This window comes from Labrus bergylta, chromosome 12 (assembly GCF_963930695.1).
Source record: "Labrus bergylta chromosome 12, fLabBer1.1, whole genome shotgun sequence".
Lineage (NCBI taxonomy): Eukaryota > Metazoa > Chordata > Actinopteri > Labriformes > Labridae > Labrus > Labrus bergylta.
The window spans coordinates 8025253-8044937 of NC_089206.1; the positions used below are offsets into that span (position 1 = coordinate 8025253).

The 19685-nt window shown below is 40.4% G+C and overlaps 2 protein-coding genes across 8 annotated transcripts in view; one reads left to right on the forward strand and one right to left on the reverse strand.

Annotated features, from left to right (window-relative positions):
- Positions 1 to 1746: 1746 nt before the first annotated feature.
- Positions 1747 to 4978, forward strand: LOC109985016 (urotensin-2-like). The gene is made up of 4 exons (XM_020635229.3): positions 1747 to 3042; positions 4078 to 4203; positions 4378 to 4421; positions 4509 to 4978. The coding sequence occupies exons 1-4, from the start codon at positions 2937 to 2939 to the stop codon at positions 4620 to 4622; spliced, it is 390 nt and encodes a 129-aa protein (XP_020490885.1). The 5' UTR covers positions 1747 to 2936; the 3' UTR covers positions 4623 to 4978.
- A 93-nt stretch (positions 4979 to 5071) lies between these two features.
- Positions 5072 to 19685, reverse strand: part of camta1a (calmodulin binding transcription activator 1a) — a 298102-nt gene continuing 283488 nt past the window's right edge. For 4 of the 7 annotated variants that reach the window (XM_065961234.1, XM_065961229.1, XM_065961233.1 and 1 more), the window contains 13 exons: positions 19430 to 19611; positions 19049 to 19245; positions 18861 to 18939; positions 18260 to 18605; positions 17687 to 18162; positions 16684 to 16862; positions 15844 to 16087; positions 14970 to 15041; positions 14743 to 14763; positions 14419 to 14618; positions 12995 to 13069; positions 12185 to 12215; positions 5072 to 10073 (listed from right to left, as the gene is read on the reverse strand). In XM_065961234.1, coding sequence (XP_065817306.1) covers positions 10041 to 10073; positions 12185 to 12215; positions 12995 to 13069; positions 14419 to 14618; positions 14743 to 14763; positions 14970 to 15041; positions 15844 to 16087; positions 16684 to 16862; positions 17687 to 18162; positions 18260 to 18605; positions 18861 to 18939; positions 19049 to 19245; positions 19430 to 19611 — 2135 coding nt within the window. In that variant the 3' untranslated portion in view covers positions 5072 to 10040. The remainder of the gene's footprint in view (positions 10074 to 12184; positions 12216 to 12994; positions 13070 to 14418; positions 14619 to 14742; positions 14764 to 14969; positions 15042 to 15843; positions 16088 to 16683; positions 16863 to 17686; positions 18163 to 18259; positions 18606 to 18860; positions 18940 to 19048; positions 19246 to 19429; positions 19612 to 19685) is intronic. The other 3 variants (XM_065961231.1, XM_065961230.1, XM_065961236.1) reach the window with 3 other exon arrangements.

Here is a 19685-nt window from a genome sequence, read left to right on the forward strand (position 1 = left end):
GGCCAAAAGGATGAACTAATGGATTAAGTAGTTTATATAAATGTTTGCATACATTTCAAGCTTCCAGACAACAGCAACACAATAGGCGCACACCTTTGTTTTGTTTTTTTACACCCTTCCCACATAATATAACAACTACACTGTCATACAGGCCCACCATACTCACTTTTCGTGTTTGCAATATTTCTAACAGTTATTGAAGGCAGCACTAAACCAGCTGGATTTTCCATTCTCTCAGTCTGCAGCATAAATGTCCAAAAATAAACGTGTTAGATGCATGTTTTTTTTTTATTTATTTAAATTACAAAAATTGGGAAAATATGGCTAAAGGTTGAGAGAGTCTTGGGCGACTTTTTTTTTTTTTTTAATTGAGCATTTAGACAACAGTTTTAAAAGTTTTATCTGCTTATTCTGTTGGAGTTATTCCCTGCAGATGAGCTCAAGAAAAGGCAGAGAAAATATAACTTGATTTCTGGGAATAAATAGCAATAAACAAACGTTCTAATCCAGTGTGCATCTTATTAACCTGGACAAAGCTGTGGCTTTTTATTTAGTGGGGCAGGGACTATTCATATAAATAAAGGCTAGTTGTGTAATTTCAGTGCAGGGAAAGTGTTGCCTTCAAATAAATGTCTTGTAAATGTTGAAAAGGATGAGAATTTATAGGCTATTTTCGATTTGAAGGTGTCTTGCGCTGTGACTAATTCAACGTGCACTCTTTCAAACCTAAAAGACAAATACAAAGGGGGAGAGGACCCAAGAAGACATCCCAGGAAGATTTTTTTCTCCACTTGAGCTCTATCAGTCTATTCATTGGCTCCACGATGAAGAATTCACACAGAGAGCTTATGTGCTTAAAATGTATTGAGGTGCACTGCAAGTTTATTGCGGTTTTCAAGACATGATGTTGCCCCCTGCTGGCTATACTTATGTCATTTAGATCTTCACGAGGTCAAATATGATCAAGTCACAAAAACTTGTCGGGTTACATTACTGATAGTGTTTGTTGAACATACTTGGATCATGTTTGGCTGTTGTGTTGTATAAGGTCATTGTTTTTTTCCTTCGCAGATGTTGACAGACTTTGTAGTTGTCTCCTGTCAGTGAGAAAGTCAAAAGAAAACTAATAAATGACAAAGTGTTTAATCTATAGACTGTAAATAGGTTTAATCTGAAACATTTCAGGCATGTGCATGGTGCTACTTCAGTAGCCTACTAAAGCAAATTATAATCCTCAAATAATAATAAATAATAAATAATCTGCCTTTGTAAATGTTTATTTGTATAAAAGGTAGACTTCATGGTTTATAAGGAAGGATTTTCACATTTTGCTCAGTGTTCATCTGACAGATGTAGCTGCATATATTGTGATTATTTTTCCTGGCAAAACAAATGACACACTCACACAATACATTGTGTTGCTGTGTTTGAAACCACCCACCAGGTGAGATGTTTTCAGACCAAGACAACGCTTTGGCTCTTTCTATTTCAGCCAGACAACATGTATTTAAATAGATATACCTGCTCACATTCATATTTATAATTCCAGAAGCAAAATGTATTTGAGATTAAACGTTTTCCTTTTAAATGTTTTCATATATATTTTTTAATGTTTGTAAAGTTATTCATTTATTTATTACTCTAGGGAATTAATTCAACTATCTAGTATTTAAAAACATTGTTAAATACACAGTTTCCCCTTCCAGTTCTTTTAAAACATGCTTTATGAATTTATGGACTTATTACTACCACTCTGCTCTATTTGTATTGATCCACACATAATGCATCTGAGGTAAGTGTAAAATATGTTTTTTTTAATGGTTCTAAACACAAGTGCCTTACAGATTTTATAGATTCCCCATAAATTGTAAAGAGGGCCTGTGTAAAGTGCAGAGGAGAAAACATTTATTTTAGACGGTTGAATAAGGAGCAGCGGCTGGACCTTGACTTTAACAGAATATAAATCCTAATATCTATGATATACACCAACACCTAATGGAGCGTCTGGCCCTCTGGTCGTAAAATTAAATGTCACTAGCGCTTGGTTGAGCCTCATTACCATACAAGGGTCTGAAATTGACGTCACACTTCTAATAAAGATACAATTTACATACAGGAGGAGAAAATATGACTTTGTCTATATCTTTGTAAATAGGTAAGCTCTTCTGACTCTGGACGACTAATAAAGTTGAGTTTTATGTCATGGCTAAGAACAAGTGTAAGCACAAATGTAACGTTTAACAGAACAAGGCCTCTAAATAATGTGCCTGAATCAATCTGATTCAGTGACCCATGAAAAATTCTCTTTCTGCTGTCTTAAATTGATTTGAAATGTCAAGTGGCTTATAGGCTAAAAGGCCTTGAACATTTTAGCATTTCCACTGAAGCTCTGTGCCAGTAATTATGCTGTTTTATTAGGTTTTCTCCCCGCTTTGTAGGCAGCTCCAAATGTGTTTTCAGTTTTTCTCTGGGCTTTGAGACAAGAGGATTCAAATGGCCCGAGAGTTTAATGAACTGGTTGCATAAAAACATTAGTCACTTGGCTGCACAGTTCCCCACCTGCTCCCCTGAGAGATGCGGCAGAGAGTGACATCTGAAACAACGGCTTCAGTCCCATTTACAAAGTCAGTAAAACAGTCAATCGGTCCGAGGAGCTGCTAAAACATGACTGTGCCCTTGAAGCTCGGGCTGACGCTCTTGTCTTTTTATTGATCCTATAATTCACCTCTGACATCCTGTTGATTTATCACACTTAGAAAGGGACGGGCTGGTGGATATAACTGATGGCTGTGTGTTTAGCATGAAGGAGGGGTTCAACAGGCTAGTCCAGGAAGTATATAACCCAGTTAGGACCAACAGAGCATGAACAAGTCTCCTTTCCACCTGCAGAGCTCTGTGCGGGTCAGAACCTTGTCCAACATCAGCATCCTTCAGTGATGAAGTGCAACTATCTTCTGTCCTGGGCCTTCCTCCTCCTGGCCTCTGGTCCCCTGCTGGCCCACCCCATCACAGAATCTGCTGAGATGCCTTACCCGGGACCTGGTGAGTGAAAAATAACAACTCAATTTGAGCTAATTCAGTTTCTTGATTAGCTTCAAGTAATAAAACCTCATTTGTGAAGATTAATGGCAGGCAATTCCTTGATGTAATTGCTTTCGAGATGCGGTGTTGAACACTGATTGTTCTGCCAAAGTTCACACATCATTGAGCATTAATGCAGGTTCCTCTGCTGTTAGAAAATATACCCAGCTTTCTGTTCAAGCAGTTTTAAAAACTGTGTTTTCATTAAATGCTGAAAATATTTGTTTTTTTTGTGACCTGCCTGAGTATGAGCTTTGAGATAACACTGCACAAAACATCTTATGGTAACATTCATGTTCAATATTGTACATGGTCCCTTTAAAGCTCCCGTGTGAGGAACATTCAGTTTGTGTTGGTTTTGGCGACCCCTCTGGACAAAGCCGGATCTATGAACACTTCGCTGATTTGTCCTATACATGTTCAATCAGTGACATTTTTCAAACAAAAACCTAATACTGCTTTCTTTAAACAGTCGTATCACTCTGTCACATTGTATAGCTTTTACCATTGGAAAACAAAAGGCTGTTTCTGCAGCATGCAGTCAATCACTTCAACTGACACCTCCCCCACAGCAGCAGTGTCAGGCATTCAAAATAATCAATTTTGTAGGTCTCGTTTGCTTTTGTAGGCCTTAATTAATTAATATTAATATTATTAATATTATTATTAATAATATTAATTTATGTCTGTTTCCAAACTAGCTGAAAACTCATCACAGTAGTTTTAAAAACAAAAATAGACACTGCCTTAAGTTTGGGTATGCGATTTTCGAGAATAAACCAAGAAATAGGGCCTAGTGATCAAGAAATTAAGTGAAGCACTGTGTGTAAGACTTTAACGTTATTGTCCCTAATGGGAAATTCTTCTTCAAAGCAATAATTGTTACAAATGTTAAATGTAAAAATAAATGTTACCCATTCAAAATGTCCACTGTGAATCTATACATGTTCATTTCTAACTTTGTGTGGTGCTGGTGGTTGTTTGGTTTGTCCTCAGTGTCCGCGGAGGAGCGAGGGGTCAGCTCTCTGGATGATCTGTCCCTCTCTGAGCAGACCTTCCCACTGCAGGATGGTGCCAGTCTCAGATATCCCACATTGATGTCTGCAGAGATCAACAGAGATGGTGAGACACGCTCCTCTGCAATTGTTACAAGAAAACACGTGCGTAATCATATCTGTGCATTGTTGAGGAGCAGGTGGTTGGGGGTGTGAGTGCATGTGAAGAAACATGGCTTATTATCCTGTTAAATCAGATTTATCAAATCACAGAATCATCTTATGTTTCTATTTCTTTTAGGTTCCAGAACGAGTGGCCTGCTTCCTCGGGGGATGAAAAGAGAGGTGGGTTATCTACAAATGTTATCCTTCAACAGCAAAATAAATGTGAAGCTACATATGATGAGCAAACGTCTTTATCCTGTCTTTTAGGTCCTTCTGGAGAAACAAAATCTCTTAAATCCTTTCAGCCGTGTGCTCGGCATCCGGAAGCAGTTCAGGAAGAGAGGAGGCAACTCTGAGTGTTTCTGGAAGTACTGTGTTTAAAATCTGGAGATGGGCATTGATACTACACAGGAGACGGGGCTTGCACTAAAAAAAAAAAAAAAAATCTATACTGCACTCTTTTTAAGTACATGCAAAAAAAAAACATGCATACTTATAATTAATGTGTGCATCAGGGTGCATGTACTCACACTTACTGTACATGACAGTATTTGCTAAAAAAAAACAACAAAAAAAACCAATCTATCATAGGTATGATTGAGACATTTTGCCTGAAGATATTAAGATGATTTATCAAGAAAACCTTGTGTTGTGTGATACTATATTTATGTGCAATTTGTATGACCTGTTGTTAAAGGTAATAGAGCGTTGTATGTTCAATAGAAATAAAGTTACATTCCAGACACTGTTTTTGTTCATAGTATTTCTTGATAAAAGGTGTTGGTCGGTTATTTCTTTGCAGAAACAGGAAACAAAAAGACGGGGCAAACTTTGTTCTCGAGTTTTCTTCATTTTTTCCTTTTTTTATTATTTTACAGCAGAAAGAATATAAAGCATTCAGAAAACATCTTCCATATTTTAAGGGCAATTCAAAACGTTTTGCATGGCTTCAGCAGCTGAAATCTCTTTTTTTTTTTAAATTTTAAACATATCCATCGAGTCAGTGACGCTTGAACATGCACAATTACAAAAATAAAACTTACAAACAAGAGAAGGGGAGAAAAGGGAGGAAAGCAAAACACATCAGGAGAACCAAGAGGAGATGAAACCTTAAGGATACAGGGTTGGGGAAGGGGGGAAAAATTGGGTCACATAACAGGGAAAGACAGAGAGAAAGACAGCTATAGAGGAGAGGAAAAAAGATCTAACACTAGTTCACATGCAAAGTGTCGAGGACCCACAGCTTTCTATCAAAGCAGGGATTTTTTTTCTCGGTTTGGATTTGATGAAAACGTGCAGTTCGGTAAAGGGTGCCATATAATTGCTGTCCATAAACTACTGAATGCTTGTCTTGCAATACTGGCATTTGCATAAGAGTAAGTCGACTACATGTGTCCAATCATTTTGAAACTTCACTAGGTCTATAGGTCTCCACAAAATAATTCTTTATTGCTCTGTGTCCACGAGTGGAATATGTTGTAAAACTGCTTCTGTTCTGTTGTCCTGATGTGCCTACCTTTCTCCGGTTTGGGTACTCGGGGAAAAAGAAGAGGAGGAAAGGCAGATTCCCAGGTCAATTCACAGAACGCTTTGAAAATTTATAACGCTAATGAAGAGTGCCTATCAGCTAACCTGTCATCCCATTAATAAATGGCAGTAAAAACAAGATTTGCAGGTGAACTTTTCATAAAACTACTCTCTTAATCTTAAATACCCTCTAGTCTGTGTCACTTAGATAAATTAGAGGCCGAAAGAACTGGCCTGAATTATACTATGATTTGACAGGATTCTATGATAAAAAGTCACATTATTTTTCTTAATGAGCTATATATAACAGGACCTTATTCCATGGCTCCTGTGGTATCTGCTTGCTCTATATTTCATATTCAATCATTTTAAATACTTTCGTGTTCCGGCTGTGAACTTGTCAGTACCATCAGGTTTCCCTATTTGAATTTCAACGTCTTCTGCCGTGAATCACGTGTCCTGCTCTGTTTCCTCCTCCCCATTTTGGCACCCTGAGTAAAATACAGAAGGGAGGTGAATCAGTCCCTCAGTCTCGAGAAGAGCAAACGCTGCCCTCACCGCGCTGTGTACAAATGAAACTGACACTTTGACATGTCTGCATGTGTGCTGCTGCTGTGTCTTGTGCATGTGTTTGTGTGTAAGGTGTGTCACTTTTAGGAAATACTTGCTGTACATACTTTCACAATTGTCTGCATCCTTGGTCTATCTGAGGTTGGGAGCACACTGATCAAATCTAAATGATACAAAAAAAAAAAACGAAAGGAAAAAGTCTAAAAAGTTAGAGCTCGGTCTTAAAAAACAATCTTGTCGTCATGCCTCACCATGAAAACATCAGTTGCAACTGATTACTCATCATTGGCTTGTTTGTAGGAATTCTTGTTTGCCCTCCGGTCACATGCCCTATGTCTTTTGGAATTCTGTGACAAGTCAATCCAACGTTCAAGTCTTTTTAACAAGTCTATCTGACTACCGATTCTAGGAAAATAAGCATGCTTTAGGTGCAGGTTCTGTCACCCAGTTAACTATTTTACCCATGCAAGCATAATAAATCCCTCTCCTTTTTGCCACCACGTTGCATCGGCTATGCACTCTAACAACAGACTAGAGGATGAATGCAAGGCAACAAACCCCAGTAGTGGCATTTTCTTAAAAGTGATTTTAACAAGCTGTCCCAGTAGAAAACAGAGCAGAAGGCAGAGAAAAAAACAAAAAGTAAAGCTTAGCATGTTGACAGGCTGTAGTGCTGGACTGATACCGGTGTGAACTGGGAATTTATCAGATTGTGGCCTTGGGTCAGTGTAACCTGGGGGGGGGGGGATACAGAGGATACAGCACTGTATGTGTGTGTGTGGGGGTGACCATCACATTTCCTCAACCTCGGGTACATTGTGTGTATTCTGCATTATGCGTGATCAGGATATGAAGAGGCACTTTCTACATAAACACTCGGGAAATAAAAGTTGACATGGGGGGGAGGGGGGGGGGAACGGGACAACAAAACAACCTGTCAGTCACAGAAATTAATGTGAGAATATGTAGCCTAAGAAACATGACAATACTTTAAAATAAAACTCAAGTTTTTCAGTGGCACTTGGCTGAATGATCAAATGTCATTACTTGGAAACAGAAACACTTTTGGGTTAGATTATATTATATACGTATTAGGCAGCAACCAGCAGGCACCTCTAAAAAACAGCAGCTCGAGTGTTTTCTCTCTCTTTATATATCCAATGTACAAGAATTAGAATTATAAATGGCACAAGTGCACTGCTGTACACACTAGTTACTACAGTCTTTTTGGCTCATTTACCCTCCATGGATGCAACTTTTAAAACCGTTTTAGCACCTTTGACAGTCGGAAGAGTTCATTTTACTTTTTTTTTTTCAGCTGCTTGACAAAGAAATCCAGTCATGTACAGTTCGCCACACATCTTTTTCAACCAGAAATCTTTCTCTTTGTTCAATTTGACATTAAATATAATGTTTATTTAGACCCTAGCAGCCTTGATCAGGGAGTTCCTCTCTATTAAAACGTAGTGTGTTAGGGAAAAATCCTGCTGAGTTTACAGGGGTAAGCCAAGAATTGATAAATCAATTCTTGCTGCACATTTACATTTAAGGGGGGGATTAAATCGTTCTCTGGGACGGAGAGTTATCACATTGACACCATGGGCAAGGCTGCTAAGATCAAAAAATCTCAACAACATATGACATTCCATTTGCAATGAAAACAATAAATCAAACTGTATTCAGTGATGGTCAAATGCTTCAGTTAATGTTGGAACAGTGGAGACATGAGAGACTTCAATGCTTTCTGCTTAAACATGACCCCCCCTTTGCAAACTGTGTACCCTATTGTTCGAGTGACTCGGCCAGTTGTGATCTTATGGTCTTCAGTGCTTGTGTATGATTATCTGTTCTGCAAAAATTAACTTAACTCTTCATCTTAAGCTATATAGCATTCACATATCTTGGCACCATTGGCAAAAAATTCTTGGTAGCCCAAAACGAACCAATAAAAAAAAAAACAAAGAAAGAAAATGTAAACATAACTGTACTTGTTTTAAGATAATTTTGCAGACTTCTCCTAACTCTAAATACAGTATTTTTTTGTACTTTTTATATTGCAATAGTATCATGCTTTAGCAAAATGTTCTTCTTAAGAACAATCAAAATAAAATAAAATACTCTACTAGTGAAATAGTTTTAATTTTACAGAGCATAGCCACTACTGCTTTTGTTGTTTTTTTCCCTTTTGAATCTCATCATACTTTTCATGCACATAGCTCATTTTTATCCCAGGTATTTACACTATTTACAAACAATACAACCATACTTCTTAGGCATTCAAACAAAACTATACAAATATTCTGTTTTTGTCTCATACCTGTTTTTGACCCATTTTTAATGAATAAAATAATATATTTCTAAAATACAATCCCCGTTGGGTAAATGTTTTTTTCCTACGTACTTCCAGCCTTCTTTATATACAGAAATCGCTCAATTGTCAAAAATATGGATTTGTCAAACCCCTATTTTGGGACAAGCTTAGGGACCCCTCAAAGAATCTCTAAGACGTCAAGGCAATGTATGTGATCTTCCCCTCAAAAGCCTTCACAGGCTCTGAAGTTCATTTAAAAAGAACATTAATAACCTGCATGACCAGAACCAGAACGAACCAAATAGGCGAGTTCTCTTCTCTTGTTCGCTTTCAGAGGAGCAATCAACCGAAACAAGCAACGTGGAGTGAGATCCAAAGAAACAAGACGATACATGGATAGTGTTACTCAGATGGTGATGAAGGGAGAGATGGAAACAAAAAGAAAATCAGAGGATAGGCTGAAAGACTGGACCATAAGCACACAAGCAAAGACTTTTCTTGCCAAGAAGTCATGCATTTTTCTTGGAAGGAATCAACAACATAGAGTCTGAAGATACAGATCACCATTACATTGGACATGATGGAACAAATACATCAGACGGTATGGAACAAATTCAAGTAAGAAAGTGACAATATTTACCATAAACCATATGGGTTTCCTTAAGAAATGGCAAAAAACAAATATCGTATCCCTCATCTGCTTCTGTATTGTTAAACCCCCGACTACATTCATTTGTAGCTCCACCCGAGTGGGCAGACTGGTGGGGTAGAGCACAGTGGGACAGTGTGAATTGTTGAGCTAAATTGAATCGTATCATCTACAGCAGTGGAAACAAGTGGATGTGTGGATCACCAATACATTTGGTAAAAAAAATCCTTCTTCAAATGAATCGATTGGTCACTTAAAAAATATGAAACACAATAAGAGCCCAGAGTGTTTCTGCATGGTCTCCCTATCCTCTGAGATCTTCTGCAGCAGCCTTAATATGCGTCCTCTCAGACATGTCCTGCCTTGGCTTCCTTTCCCATCTGAATCCTCTTCTTTTTCAAAAATAAGACAAAAGCAATCCATGAAAAAGTGCAAAAAATGCCATGAAGCAAATGTTCTGAACCCCCCCACCCCGGCCCTTTGTAGTTTATATTCCCATTAGAAGTTGCCACTCTCCGACCAAAATCAAGTCAGTGAAAAGAAAAGATATGTGAAAAAAAGCTGTTGTACATGTTGCAGTAGTCCAGCCAGTAACACTGCTGTAGTAGTAATAATTGCAGTGCTTGCATTGATGTTTTTTTTTTTTTCATTTCTCTTGTAAAATGTCTCGGGTACAAACGAAAAAAGAAAAGAGGAGTCAGGAGAGTGATGTCACATCGTGAGGGGGCTCTTCTGAGGGGTCTCATGTTCCCTGGCCCTTTTCAATTCTTTCACCCTGGAACACAGATAGAGAACAGACGTACATGAATACAAGCATTCATGGCTAAAGTTTCTGCTCACAAACTCATCAAGACACACATACACAGGCCTGACAGAGTCAGCCAATACTATCAGAACAATATCAAGACAGCCCAGATGATCAGGACATATGCTGCTGCTCTGTGAAAGAAAGAAGTTGGTCAGGACTGAACTGAACAAAAGGGGGATAATCATAGCACAATACAAAATCATTAACATATTATTCTATCAGGTTGGAGATTAAAAGCACTTTTAGGACATAATATATACAAGAAGCATTTTGTTTTGCAGTGCTCTGAACAATACAGCTGGGATATTCTAAATTAAATACAAATGATTCTTAAGTGATTTAGCTCATTTAAAAGTGACACTTGGCACCATGACACACTTTTCTACTCAAATTACATCATGTTGCCCTGCTGTCGCCCACCGGGAGGCGACTGACTTCTTTGATTATATTGCAAATAAAGACTATTATATAATGTTAAACTGTCCCGTAGCCATTAAATCAGATGAAAAAGTATGAATACTGTTTCTCTGTGGCTCAGTGGTCTATTCCCCGACTTAGAAACCAAAAGAACTGAGAAGTGTTTCCTGGCACAGCGGTCAAGGTTGAGAAAATCTCCCCTCATGTGAGAAAAAAGGAACTGATAATATTGAAACGTCATAAGATGAGGTGACCTGAAGAATACCACCAGAAGCTGTTATGAGTTCATAGACGAGACATGTCTCAAGTGTCAAAAAAGCAGTCAGGCTGCCGGGTAGATCTTTATCCTAAGCTGATATTTATACATCAACCAACATCGTGTTATGGATTTAGCCTTACTCATGTTCTTAACAGAAACTAATGCATCTTTTATGTGCTGAAGAGTGGTGGACTGTGAAAATGCATGGCTAAATATATGTATGTATGTATCTGTATGTATCTGTGTGTGTGTGTGTGTGTGTGTGTGTGTGTGTGTGTGTGTGTGTGTGTGTGTGTGTGTGTGTGTGTGTTTGCTGCATCGTGTCACACTGAGCTCTCAGGAGATTTGAATCCATTACAGCGGTGGTTTATTCCCAATGGATGGAAGACACCACTGTTTGTTTTTCACTGTGACCTACATGCCGTCAAAGTGTCCTGACCTATATCACGACTTGAAAGACACACCCTCTGTGACACACATGTTAATACTTTTTAAACACAGTAAAGGGTATATGTTGAAACAAAGGTTAAATATTTGAGAAAATGTGCAAAGGCTCAAATGTCAATTTATGCTTTTCTGAGCTTTTTCCCAGCGATGTATATTTTTCAAGATATCATGATGTATTTATTTCTTTATTAAAACCAGTGGTTATATTCCCTTAAACAGTTTGACATAGTTTCATTAAATGAAAAAACAAGAGAGTTAATTCCCCCTCTCAGTCTGTCGAGTGGCAAGAAATGGACACACAGCCAATCGGACGGACAGACAACTACTTGAGAAACAGCAGGTCCATAGCATGCCTAAAGGTAGAGCAAGGCCCATAGTTGTCACCACTTGACATGCAGCAGAATAAAACATGATTGAAACAAAGCCTCCTGTTTTCTCAAAATGACTATCTGCACATCCACACAAAACTGAAAAAAAGAAAGGAAATTCCAAGAAGAGAAAGACAGAGATAAAAAGAGTCAGAGAAGTGCCTGTTAAGTGTTGCAGTGACATCATCATTCATAAGCATTTTGTTAGTTTGAGATATATTCTGCACTAAAATCTGAGCTTCTCAGTCCACCTGTGGCTCCAGTCGGCAGCCTTCATGCAAGCAGGCATCAAGCAACAGTGATGGAGAAGGAGGGAGGGTGGTTGAAGGGGTGGGAGAGACAGAGAGCAAAAGAGAAAATGAGAGTGAGAGTGAAAGAAAGACGGAAGGAGAGAAAGCGAAGGCCAAGACTTCAAGAGGGGATAATTGTTTTAATATAGAGAGAGAGAGAATGACAGAACAAGGGAGAGATAAGAAGGAGAAAGAGGCATAAGGAATAATAGGAGAGAAAGAAAGAAAGAAAAGAGAGAGAGAGAGAGAGAGAGAGAGAGAGAGAGGCACGAACTGAGTTGCTGAGGCTGCACTCACCCGCTTGAACAGTCTATGGTCCATCAAGGGGCTTGGCATAAACAGCAAAACAATACCAGACAGCTATTAGCACACAGTAGGCACTGTGAGGGAGGGGGCGAGGACAGGTGGGGAACCAAATACAGTGAGGGGAAGGAGGGGTGGAGCTTAGGTGTAGGAGACATTTCTGACCACCCAATTTGTCCAGCAAAAATGTAATTCAGACACACAACAGGAGTAAAAAGAATAAGTGAGACATGGACGAGAGTATGAAACTAATGGTAGTGCTTACTTTCTACTTCATTATTAGCTCATTGAAATGTCACTTTTTTTTTGAGCCTTTGCACTAAACATAAAGTGAGTGATTAAAGTGAGTACATATAAATAAGTGTGTTATGTGTTTGTTTGTTTGTGTATTAGGGCTGTGCTCCAAATCCATGTCCCAATATATCGTCATGTTCTCCTTGCAAACACATGTATCGATGCAGATGTTACAGAATCGATATGGCTGAAGACCATAGCCACAGCTCTGGGATTAACACATTGTGTATTACATATTTCTAGGATCTCTGAGGACCTGAATTGATTTTTTTTTTAAATGCAGGATTATTCTCAACATTAAAGAACAGCTGTTGTAGTGAATTCTGTGTACAACATTTTCCTTAACCAATGTATATCACGATATGTATCGTATCGTGGCCTCTGTATCGTGATATGAATCGTATCATGGGGTTGTGGGAAAAACCCAGCCCAAATGTGTATGTAGATTAAAGTGTGTACATTTCAATGAGTGTGATGTGTGCATGTGTAAGAGTCAGTGTTTGGGTTTACCTGTGGCGGCAGCGACGTAGGAACCTCATGATCTTCCTGGCAGCCTGATCCTGCCTCTTTGTGAGCAGACTACCTCTGCAAAACAACAGACAGATATGACAGAGTTCATTTTCTAAAGCAGTACTTGAAAACTGGAATTAATGATCTCACTGTGAATGTAATTCAACCCTTATCCTTTGGGGATCTCTGTATGCAGATTATTCATAAAATGGTAGAATCTGTACACTGGGGTTTAGATCTTCAGCATGGTGTTGACAACAGATGAAAAGACGTTACTCTGGAGTATGTTATGGACCGAGAAATGACAGCATTTACAGTAAAGGAAGTCTTGCCAGGAAGTCGTTACGCCGTAACCACTGGCTGTACTGAAGTCAAAGAGAAATACGTTACCAGAGGCAAATATCTGAAACTATGGGACAATGATAGATGATGATTGCTGATGGGTTACAAGATTAATCTTGTAGTCATATTTCAGAACTTACTGGAATCAATCTTAAAGATGAAAATCCCAAACTAAAGCTAACTACTCTTTTCTAAGATCCCTCCGCAAAGTCTCGTCCTTTTGTCATGTTGACAAAGCAACAAATTCTGAATACTGATTCCAACCCTCATCCTGTGTTTTTGTACCTTTTTTTGAACAAATTCTAATAAATAGAGTTAAAAAAAAAAGATTATAGGAACTGATTATGATGGTTGGGCGTACTGGTCACAACATTCATAGAGAAGGTTATTGGTATGAAAGCCATACATAGGTGTAGGGTGATAACAAATACTACTCTTCAAACAGATCCCATCTGCATATTCCTTTGTTTGTTTGAACCTTTAACATCTACATAGCACAGTGGTTTCCAAACTCTTTCAGCAAGGCCTTCCTTCAGCAGATATCAACATACACTAAACACAATGTCAGTCATGCTCTTTGCTAACAAATCTCTACATTTGTAGAATTGATCTCAAACACTGCAAAAAGTAGAGAAAAGCAACTTCAGTGTGACCACAAACTGAAAAAACTAACACGCCACTTTTAAAGAGGACACAATAAAAAAGTGATGTTGCAACATGACACTTCCAAATTTGTGACGTCTGGTGTAAAGTCGATTTATTATCAGCATTACCTTCACCTGGAGGTCCTCTCACAAATTTTCCTTTGCTAGCAGTGAAAAAGTGTGTGCATAGTTATTGTTAAGCCTTGCCGGGCCCCCCCTTTAGGGGTCCCAGGGCCCACTTAGGGAATCACTGCCATGGCACATTAACCACACATTGTCTTTGTGTTTTTAAGGTTTAACTTCAAACTCAGTTGTTCATATGTATTCTCCATACTTGCGCAGTTTGACTATTGCCTAATCTCCGTTCCTGTCACATTCCCTGAGTCAGTGTGTGACAGCTTATTCCAGTAATTGTCCAGTATGTGGCCGGTTACCTACCTCAGTTTGTGCTGCACCAGGGCAGCAGCAGCCCCGCGGTGGTGGGGCTTCAGTCTGCCAAACTCCTTATAGCTGCGGTAGTATTGCTGAATGAGCACGGCAGCCCTCCTGCTCTGCTGGAACTTCTTCTGTTCGTGGTAACTGCGGAATTTACTCTGGATAAGGATGGCGGCCTGCGTCATCTTCTTATAAAGTGCATACTGTGCCAAAAAGAACAAAAGCAATGTGTGAATACTTTATTTGCTTAGTGATACGGCTTCACACTTTAGGTGAGGAAAACAAGCCAGCGTTTGAATTCAGCAGCTGGTAGTAAGAAACATTTACCTTCAAGGCTATCCATGTTAGCTTGTAAACAGAAACAGAGAAAGGTTGTGAATGACGCACTAACATACTCCTGCATTCTCAAAAACTTGCTAATGAAAACTCAGCTCATGTGAATATCTCCCTTCAAAAAGACTAAGATACACTCTAATTACAAAAGGAACTATACCTATAATCACTTTTTAGATGTGACCAAGTCAGAATAACTTCAATGTGTTGGTGGTGTCTACCTGTTTGTATTTCTTGTAGCAACGTTGAATAACGGCAGCAGCTACTTCCTGTTGCTCTCGGAGCGGCCGTCCCTGTTGGAGAGTACAGTGGGACAGATCAGAGGTCAGTTGAACTTTTATTTTGCCACAAAGGACATTAGTGGCTCTGTCAAGTGTCCCTGGATCTCCTGGTGAACCTGGCAAATGTCCAGCGCTGGTAAACTGGCTCCAAGTGAGACTGTTGTCCATCTTAGCATCAGTTGGCAGACAGACATAACAGATGACTGTGGACGACAGCATACATTTTGTAATATGAAAACTCATTAAAAGTCGCTGTGGGGTGGAGAGCGAGTTGAGGAATGGGATAGGGCAGGGGGAAAGGACTGGTGTATATAGAGCTAGTTAAAAACAGGCAGCAGCAGGCTCCATACAGCTTACTAAAAATAGAGATAAAGAGACGAATAGAGAGGAAGACAACATAAGCTTTATTTTATCTAACTGCAGCAGGGATACAGGGGACAGTGCAGTGTCGTTCCTCTAAGCAAGGCCATGCTCTGCTCAAGGCAGCTTCCCATGCTGAAACCACAGGGACGTATTTTGAAATATTTTTGTTTTGTTGTTATGTGTATATGAGCACAGGAACAGAGAATAAGACAGAGGTAGATTTAGAAAAATGATAAGAACAGTGTAATCCCCAAACAAAAAATAATCATAAACAGTCTCACAATCCCAAACCTTACTGCAAAATCAGAGCTCCATAGCTTGGAACAAAATAAAGTGAACCCTTCAGAAACTTTCAACAAAACTGGTTTATGATACCAGTACTAAACTTCCAACCCTGTGACTGCAGGCTGCAGTGCACACATCATTTGGCACCTGAGCGTCAGGCCTGTACCTTGTACTTGCGGAAGGCAGTTTGGACTAGGCGGGCAGCTTCATACAGCTCTCTCTGCTCAGGATCTGACAGAGTCAGCTGGGCCAGGTCTCGCTCCACCTTGCTGTTGGAGGCATTGATGAACTCACTCCAGTCAGCTGGAGATGGGAGTGTAGACCTCTCCAAGGGACCTTCCCTTAGCGGAGACCCCCCAGGACTGAGGCTGGGGTTGGATGATGGGGTCAGGGGTTCATTATACAGAGATCTAAGGAAAGAAGATGAGAGAAAAATTAACTCTCTTTGAACCCCTCATCTTCATACGTGTGTCTAGTGTATGAATGAAATAGGCAGAAAATGTGAAAGCTTCAATTTTAATGAATCAGTCCATTTACAAATTCACATTCTTTTTATGTTCTTTGGTACAGTGCTAGTCAAAAATATTTTTCTACTTAATGCAAATGGAAAACTGTGGTAGTATCGATTAAAAATAAACAACTGCCAGACAAAGAAAGTTACCCTGAGCCAATGGCTGAGAAGAAAAAACAACCACCTGTTTTTTACACATACATCCTATTGGATTACAATATTAAAGATCCAAAGTGATTAATATCCTATTTCAACATGTACTGTTTATGAAATCTACAAGGCTAGTCAATCTTAAAATACAACATTGCTGTATATTTTAAATTGCCATTATAAAGTACAAGTGCATGTTGAAGTAGCCTTTGCAACAATACCAAGCTGCATAGGAAATAAAAGATGAAGGCCTAATGCAGTAGGGTACACACATACTGCACACAAAGCCACATGTAGCTGTACAATATTCACATCTGCTTTCCCTGCTCCAAAAGTGCTCCTCACCGTAGGTGTATAATGCTCGGCAGCTGCTCCACATCTCCCAGGTAGTTTGCCAGCCAGTTCATGGTGTTGCTGACCCCTGACGTGTCTAATGGCGCAGAGTCTGCAGCACTGAAGTTCTCCCTTTTTATTCTCTCTGGCGTTGCTTCAATTATATGCTCCGCCAGAGTCATCATGTTTACCTGTTTGTTTGGACATAGAACGAAGAGTGATAAGATGACACACCCTCTCAATGTTAAACATTAGATACAGCTGAGGGGCGACCTTTCCTATTGACAATACATGATTCAGACATGCACACTGGGCTTCCCGTTTAGCCCTGTGACAAATGTTGCCTTAAACGCCAATGGAGAGGGTAATAATGACAAGTGTGATCAGGTTGGAGGCTAGCATTTTTAATCCGGCACTTCATCCATTGAAGGAGTAGTTAGACTGAGATGGATGACTGGAAGGATCCCTTGGCTATGGAAGTGGATCAATAGAGAGAGTTTATTATGCAGTGATGGTCATCGACAGAGTGCCAGGTTGGCCTGGTGAATGCCGCCTACCCAGTGCAGGAGGCGGACATTAAAGAAGTGGCATGGTACTGTAGGGTTGTATTTAAGTCTTAAATTGCCAGGCTGTTGTCACTGGTGACAGGTTAGTTCTTATGTATGCTTTTTCAAAAGTGGTGACAATAAATATCCATTCTGTTTCCTCACTCTGAAAATATCTATTTAACTTAAGATGTATACACCAAGTGCACTACATGTTATGCAAGTGATTTGCATCTTCAAAAAAAAAAAGTTCTTAAAAGGCAGCAATCATTCTAGAGGTATTTTAACTTGAGTTTTGAGTTCCCATGAGACATACTGTATATTAGGATACACAATTTCGGCAATGCAAGCATTTGAATAAAAAGCAAGAAGTTTTAGGTCATATTTTTAAACGTTGATTTGTGGCTGTACTTGGATCTACGTTTGCACCTTTAGCTGACTGAGGACGCAGCTGGGTTTTCTATTCTCACCTGCAAGTCGTCCATCTGTGTGAGACAGTCCTGGTTCTCCAGATCTTCCCGATAGGATAACAGTTCTGCATCAGCCATTTCTCTGTCTGCCATCACCAGCATGCCGAGCTGTTCCCTCTGTCGTAACCGGTTGACCAGTTTTTCCTTCCCCAAGCTGCTGCTTCCACTGACCCCCAGCGCCTTCCTCCCCAAGCCACTGCTGGAGAAACTCTCTCTGGAGCTCCATCTGGTCGTCCCCGTACTGCTTCCTGTAGACAGGCTCTTGTCTGAGCTCAAGCCCTCTGAGGACAGGCTCTTGGGGCTAGAGGACAGCTTGTGGAGCTGTTGCTGCTCCAGGCTCAGAGGAACAGACATGGCCTTGTCGGGCCGAGTCTGAAACAGTTCTGGGTTGGGTTTGTGTTTCTTAGCTAGCGGGAGATCTCTTTGGCCCTCTGTGCTGTAGTAGTTGGAGGGTTCTGATCTCGGCCGTCTCAAATCTGCAAGAATCACAATATGTAACAATTATCATCAGACTGACTGGTTCTCCTCCAAGTGTGGCGTAAAAGATGTACATAAAACAATAATTGTACTGGCCTGGATTGAGGCTTGTGGTGCTGGATGTGGTTGTAGTTGTAGCAGGACCCCCTTTCTTGCCGCTGGGTGCTTGGGTGTTATTTGCCCAGCTGACCATCCAGCTGTCTGTGGTAGGGGTGTCAGGGTTTGGGGAGAATGACATGCGGGTTGTGGGTGGTAGAGGGGCTGGTGGCTGCTGCTCTTCTCTTTGTAGCTGCTCCAGGCATTCAGCCAGTTTGGTATGGCCCCGAGAACGGGCAATAGAGAGGGGTAATCGGCCCAGAGAATCAGGGATAGCTAGTGCACGTCTGTCCCATTTATACAGGACCACCGCTGCCTCCAGGTGACCCAGCGCACATGCCCACATCTGGATGGCAGACAGATGAGCAGAAAGGAACAGATAAGCAAAACAGAGTTACAAACCGCCACTAAGACAAAGTTCGTACTCAAGGCACGTTTGAGGGTCTTTGTGCTGCACTTTCACATCAAATTTATAAATTCTTGAGGGCCTAAACTTTCTACTACTAGGTATCATTGGACCAGACTGTTTAAAATGCTTAAATAACCACCAGCACGCCACAAATCACACAAAGCTAGGACGTGATAACTTCAGCTCTCTTACCAAAGGTGTGCAGGAGAAGTGATCTACATTTAGAGGGTCCACTTCTAACTCCAAATCAATACTATCAGCGTGCTTGGTGCTGTACAGAAGAGAGAAAACAATTAGCGTCTCACAGTTATTTACTGGTAGGGCACACTAATTACAAACCAAAGCCCCATTATAGGGCATGTCGAGTATTTTGCACTCACCGCCACTTGATGAGTGTCTGGATGAGGGTGGCGTAGCCCTGGCCTGCAGCCAGGTGAAGGAGCGTCATGCCTCGGAAGGTCTTGGAGTGGATTAAATGTTTGGATTTGGCCCAACAAGCTCTGCTCATCATCTTCTCACAGACCACCACAACACGGCTCTCGAAGGAGCTGCTGGCCTGCAACTGGCCCGATACACACTGACATACCCAAGAGAGGAAAATGTTAATTGTTGTTCTAAATGCCTCTTAACAATAACAACAACAAATCACTCAATTCTGTTCAGTGTCAATCAACAGAAAAAGAAAACGTGATGCTTGATTGGTTCTGTCACATGTGCAATGATACACACACAACATATGAGCAACGTGATGTGGCTTTTACCTGTGACTGGCTGTTGTTGCCTCCCCCTCCACCTCCTCCGGCGCCTCCCCCTCCTCCCCCCCCTGTTCCTCCCCCACCTCCGCCACTCCCTGCACCGCTCTGCTGCTGGTGGCTGGCCATCTCCGCCATCCTCCTCTCCATCTGCTCCAAGCGCTCCAGGATAGACATTCTGAACTGGTTATCTGGGATAATAGTGGGACACAGAGGGAACACATCAGCACACAAGGAACATCCAGTGTGCAAAAAAAATGTCTTT

Bases quoted from the DNA above. Each gene is read 5' to 3' on its own strand.
- LOC109985016 (XM_020635229.3), top strand. From the start codon at position 2,937: ATGAAGTGCAACTATCTTCTGTCCTGGGCCTTCCTCCTCCTGGCCTCT. The intron at 3,043-4,077 runs GTGAGTGAAAAA...GTTTGTCCTCAG, and splicing joins GATGCCTTACCCGGGACCTG to TGTCCGCGGAGGAGCGAGGG. The intron at 4,422-4,508 runs GTGGGTTATCTA...CCTGTCTTTTAG, and splicing joins CTCGGGGGATGAAAAGAGAG to GTCCTTCTGGAGAAACAAAA.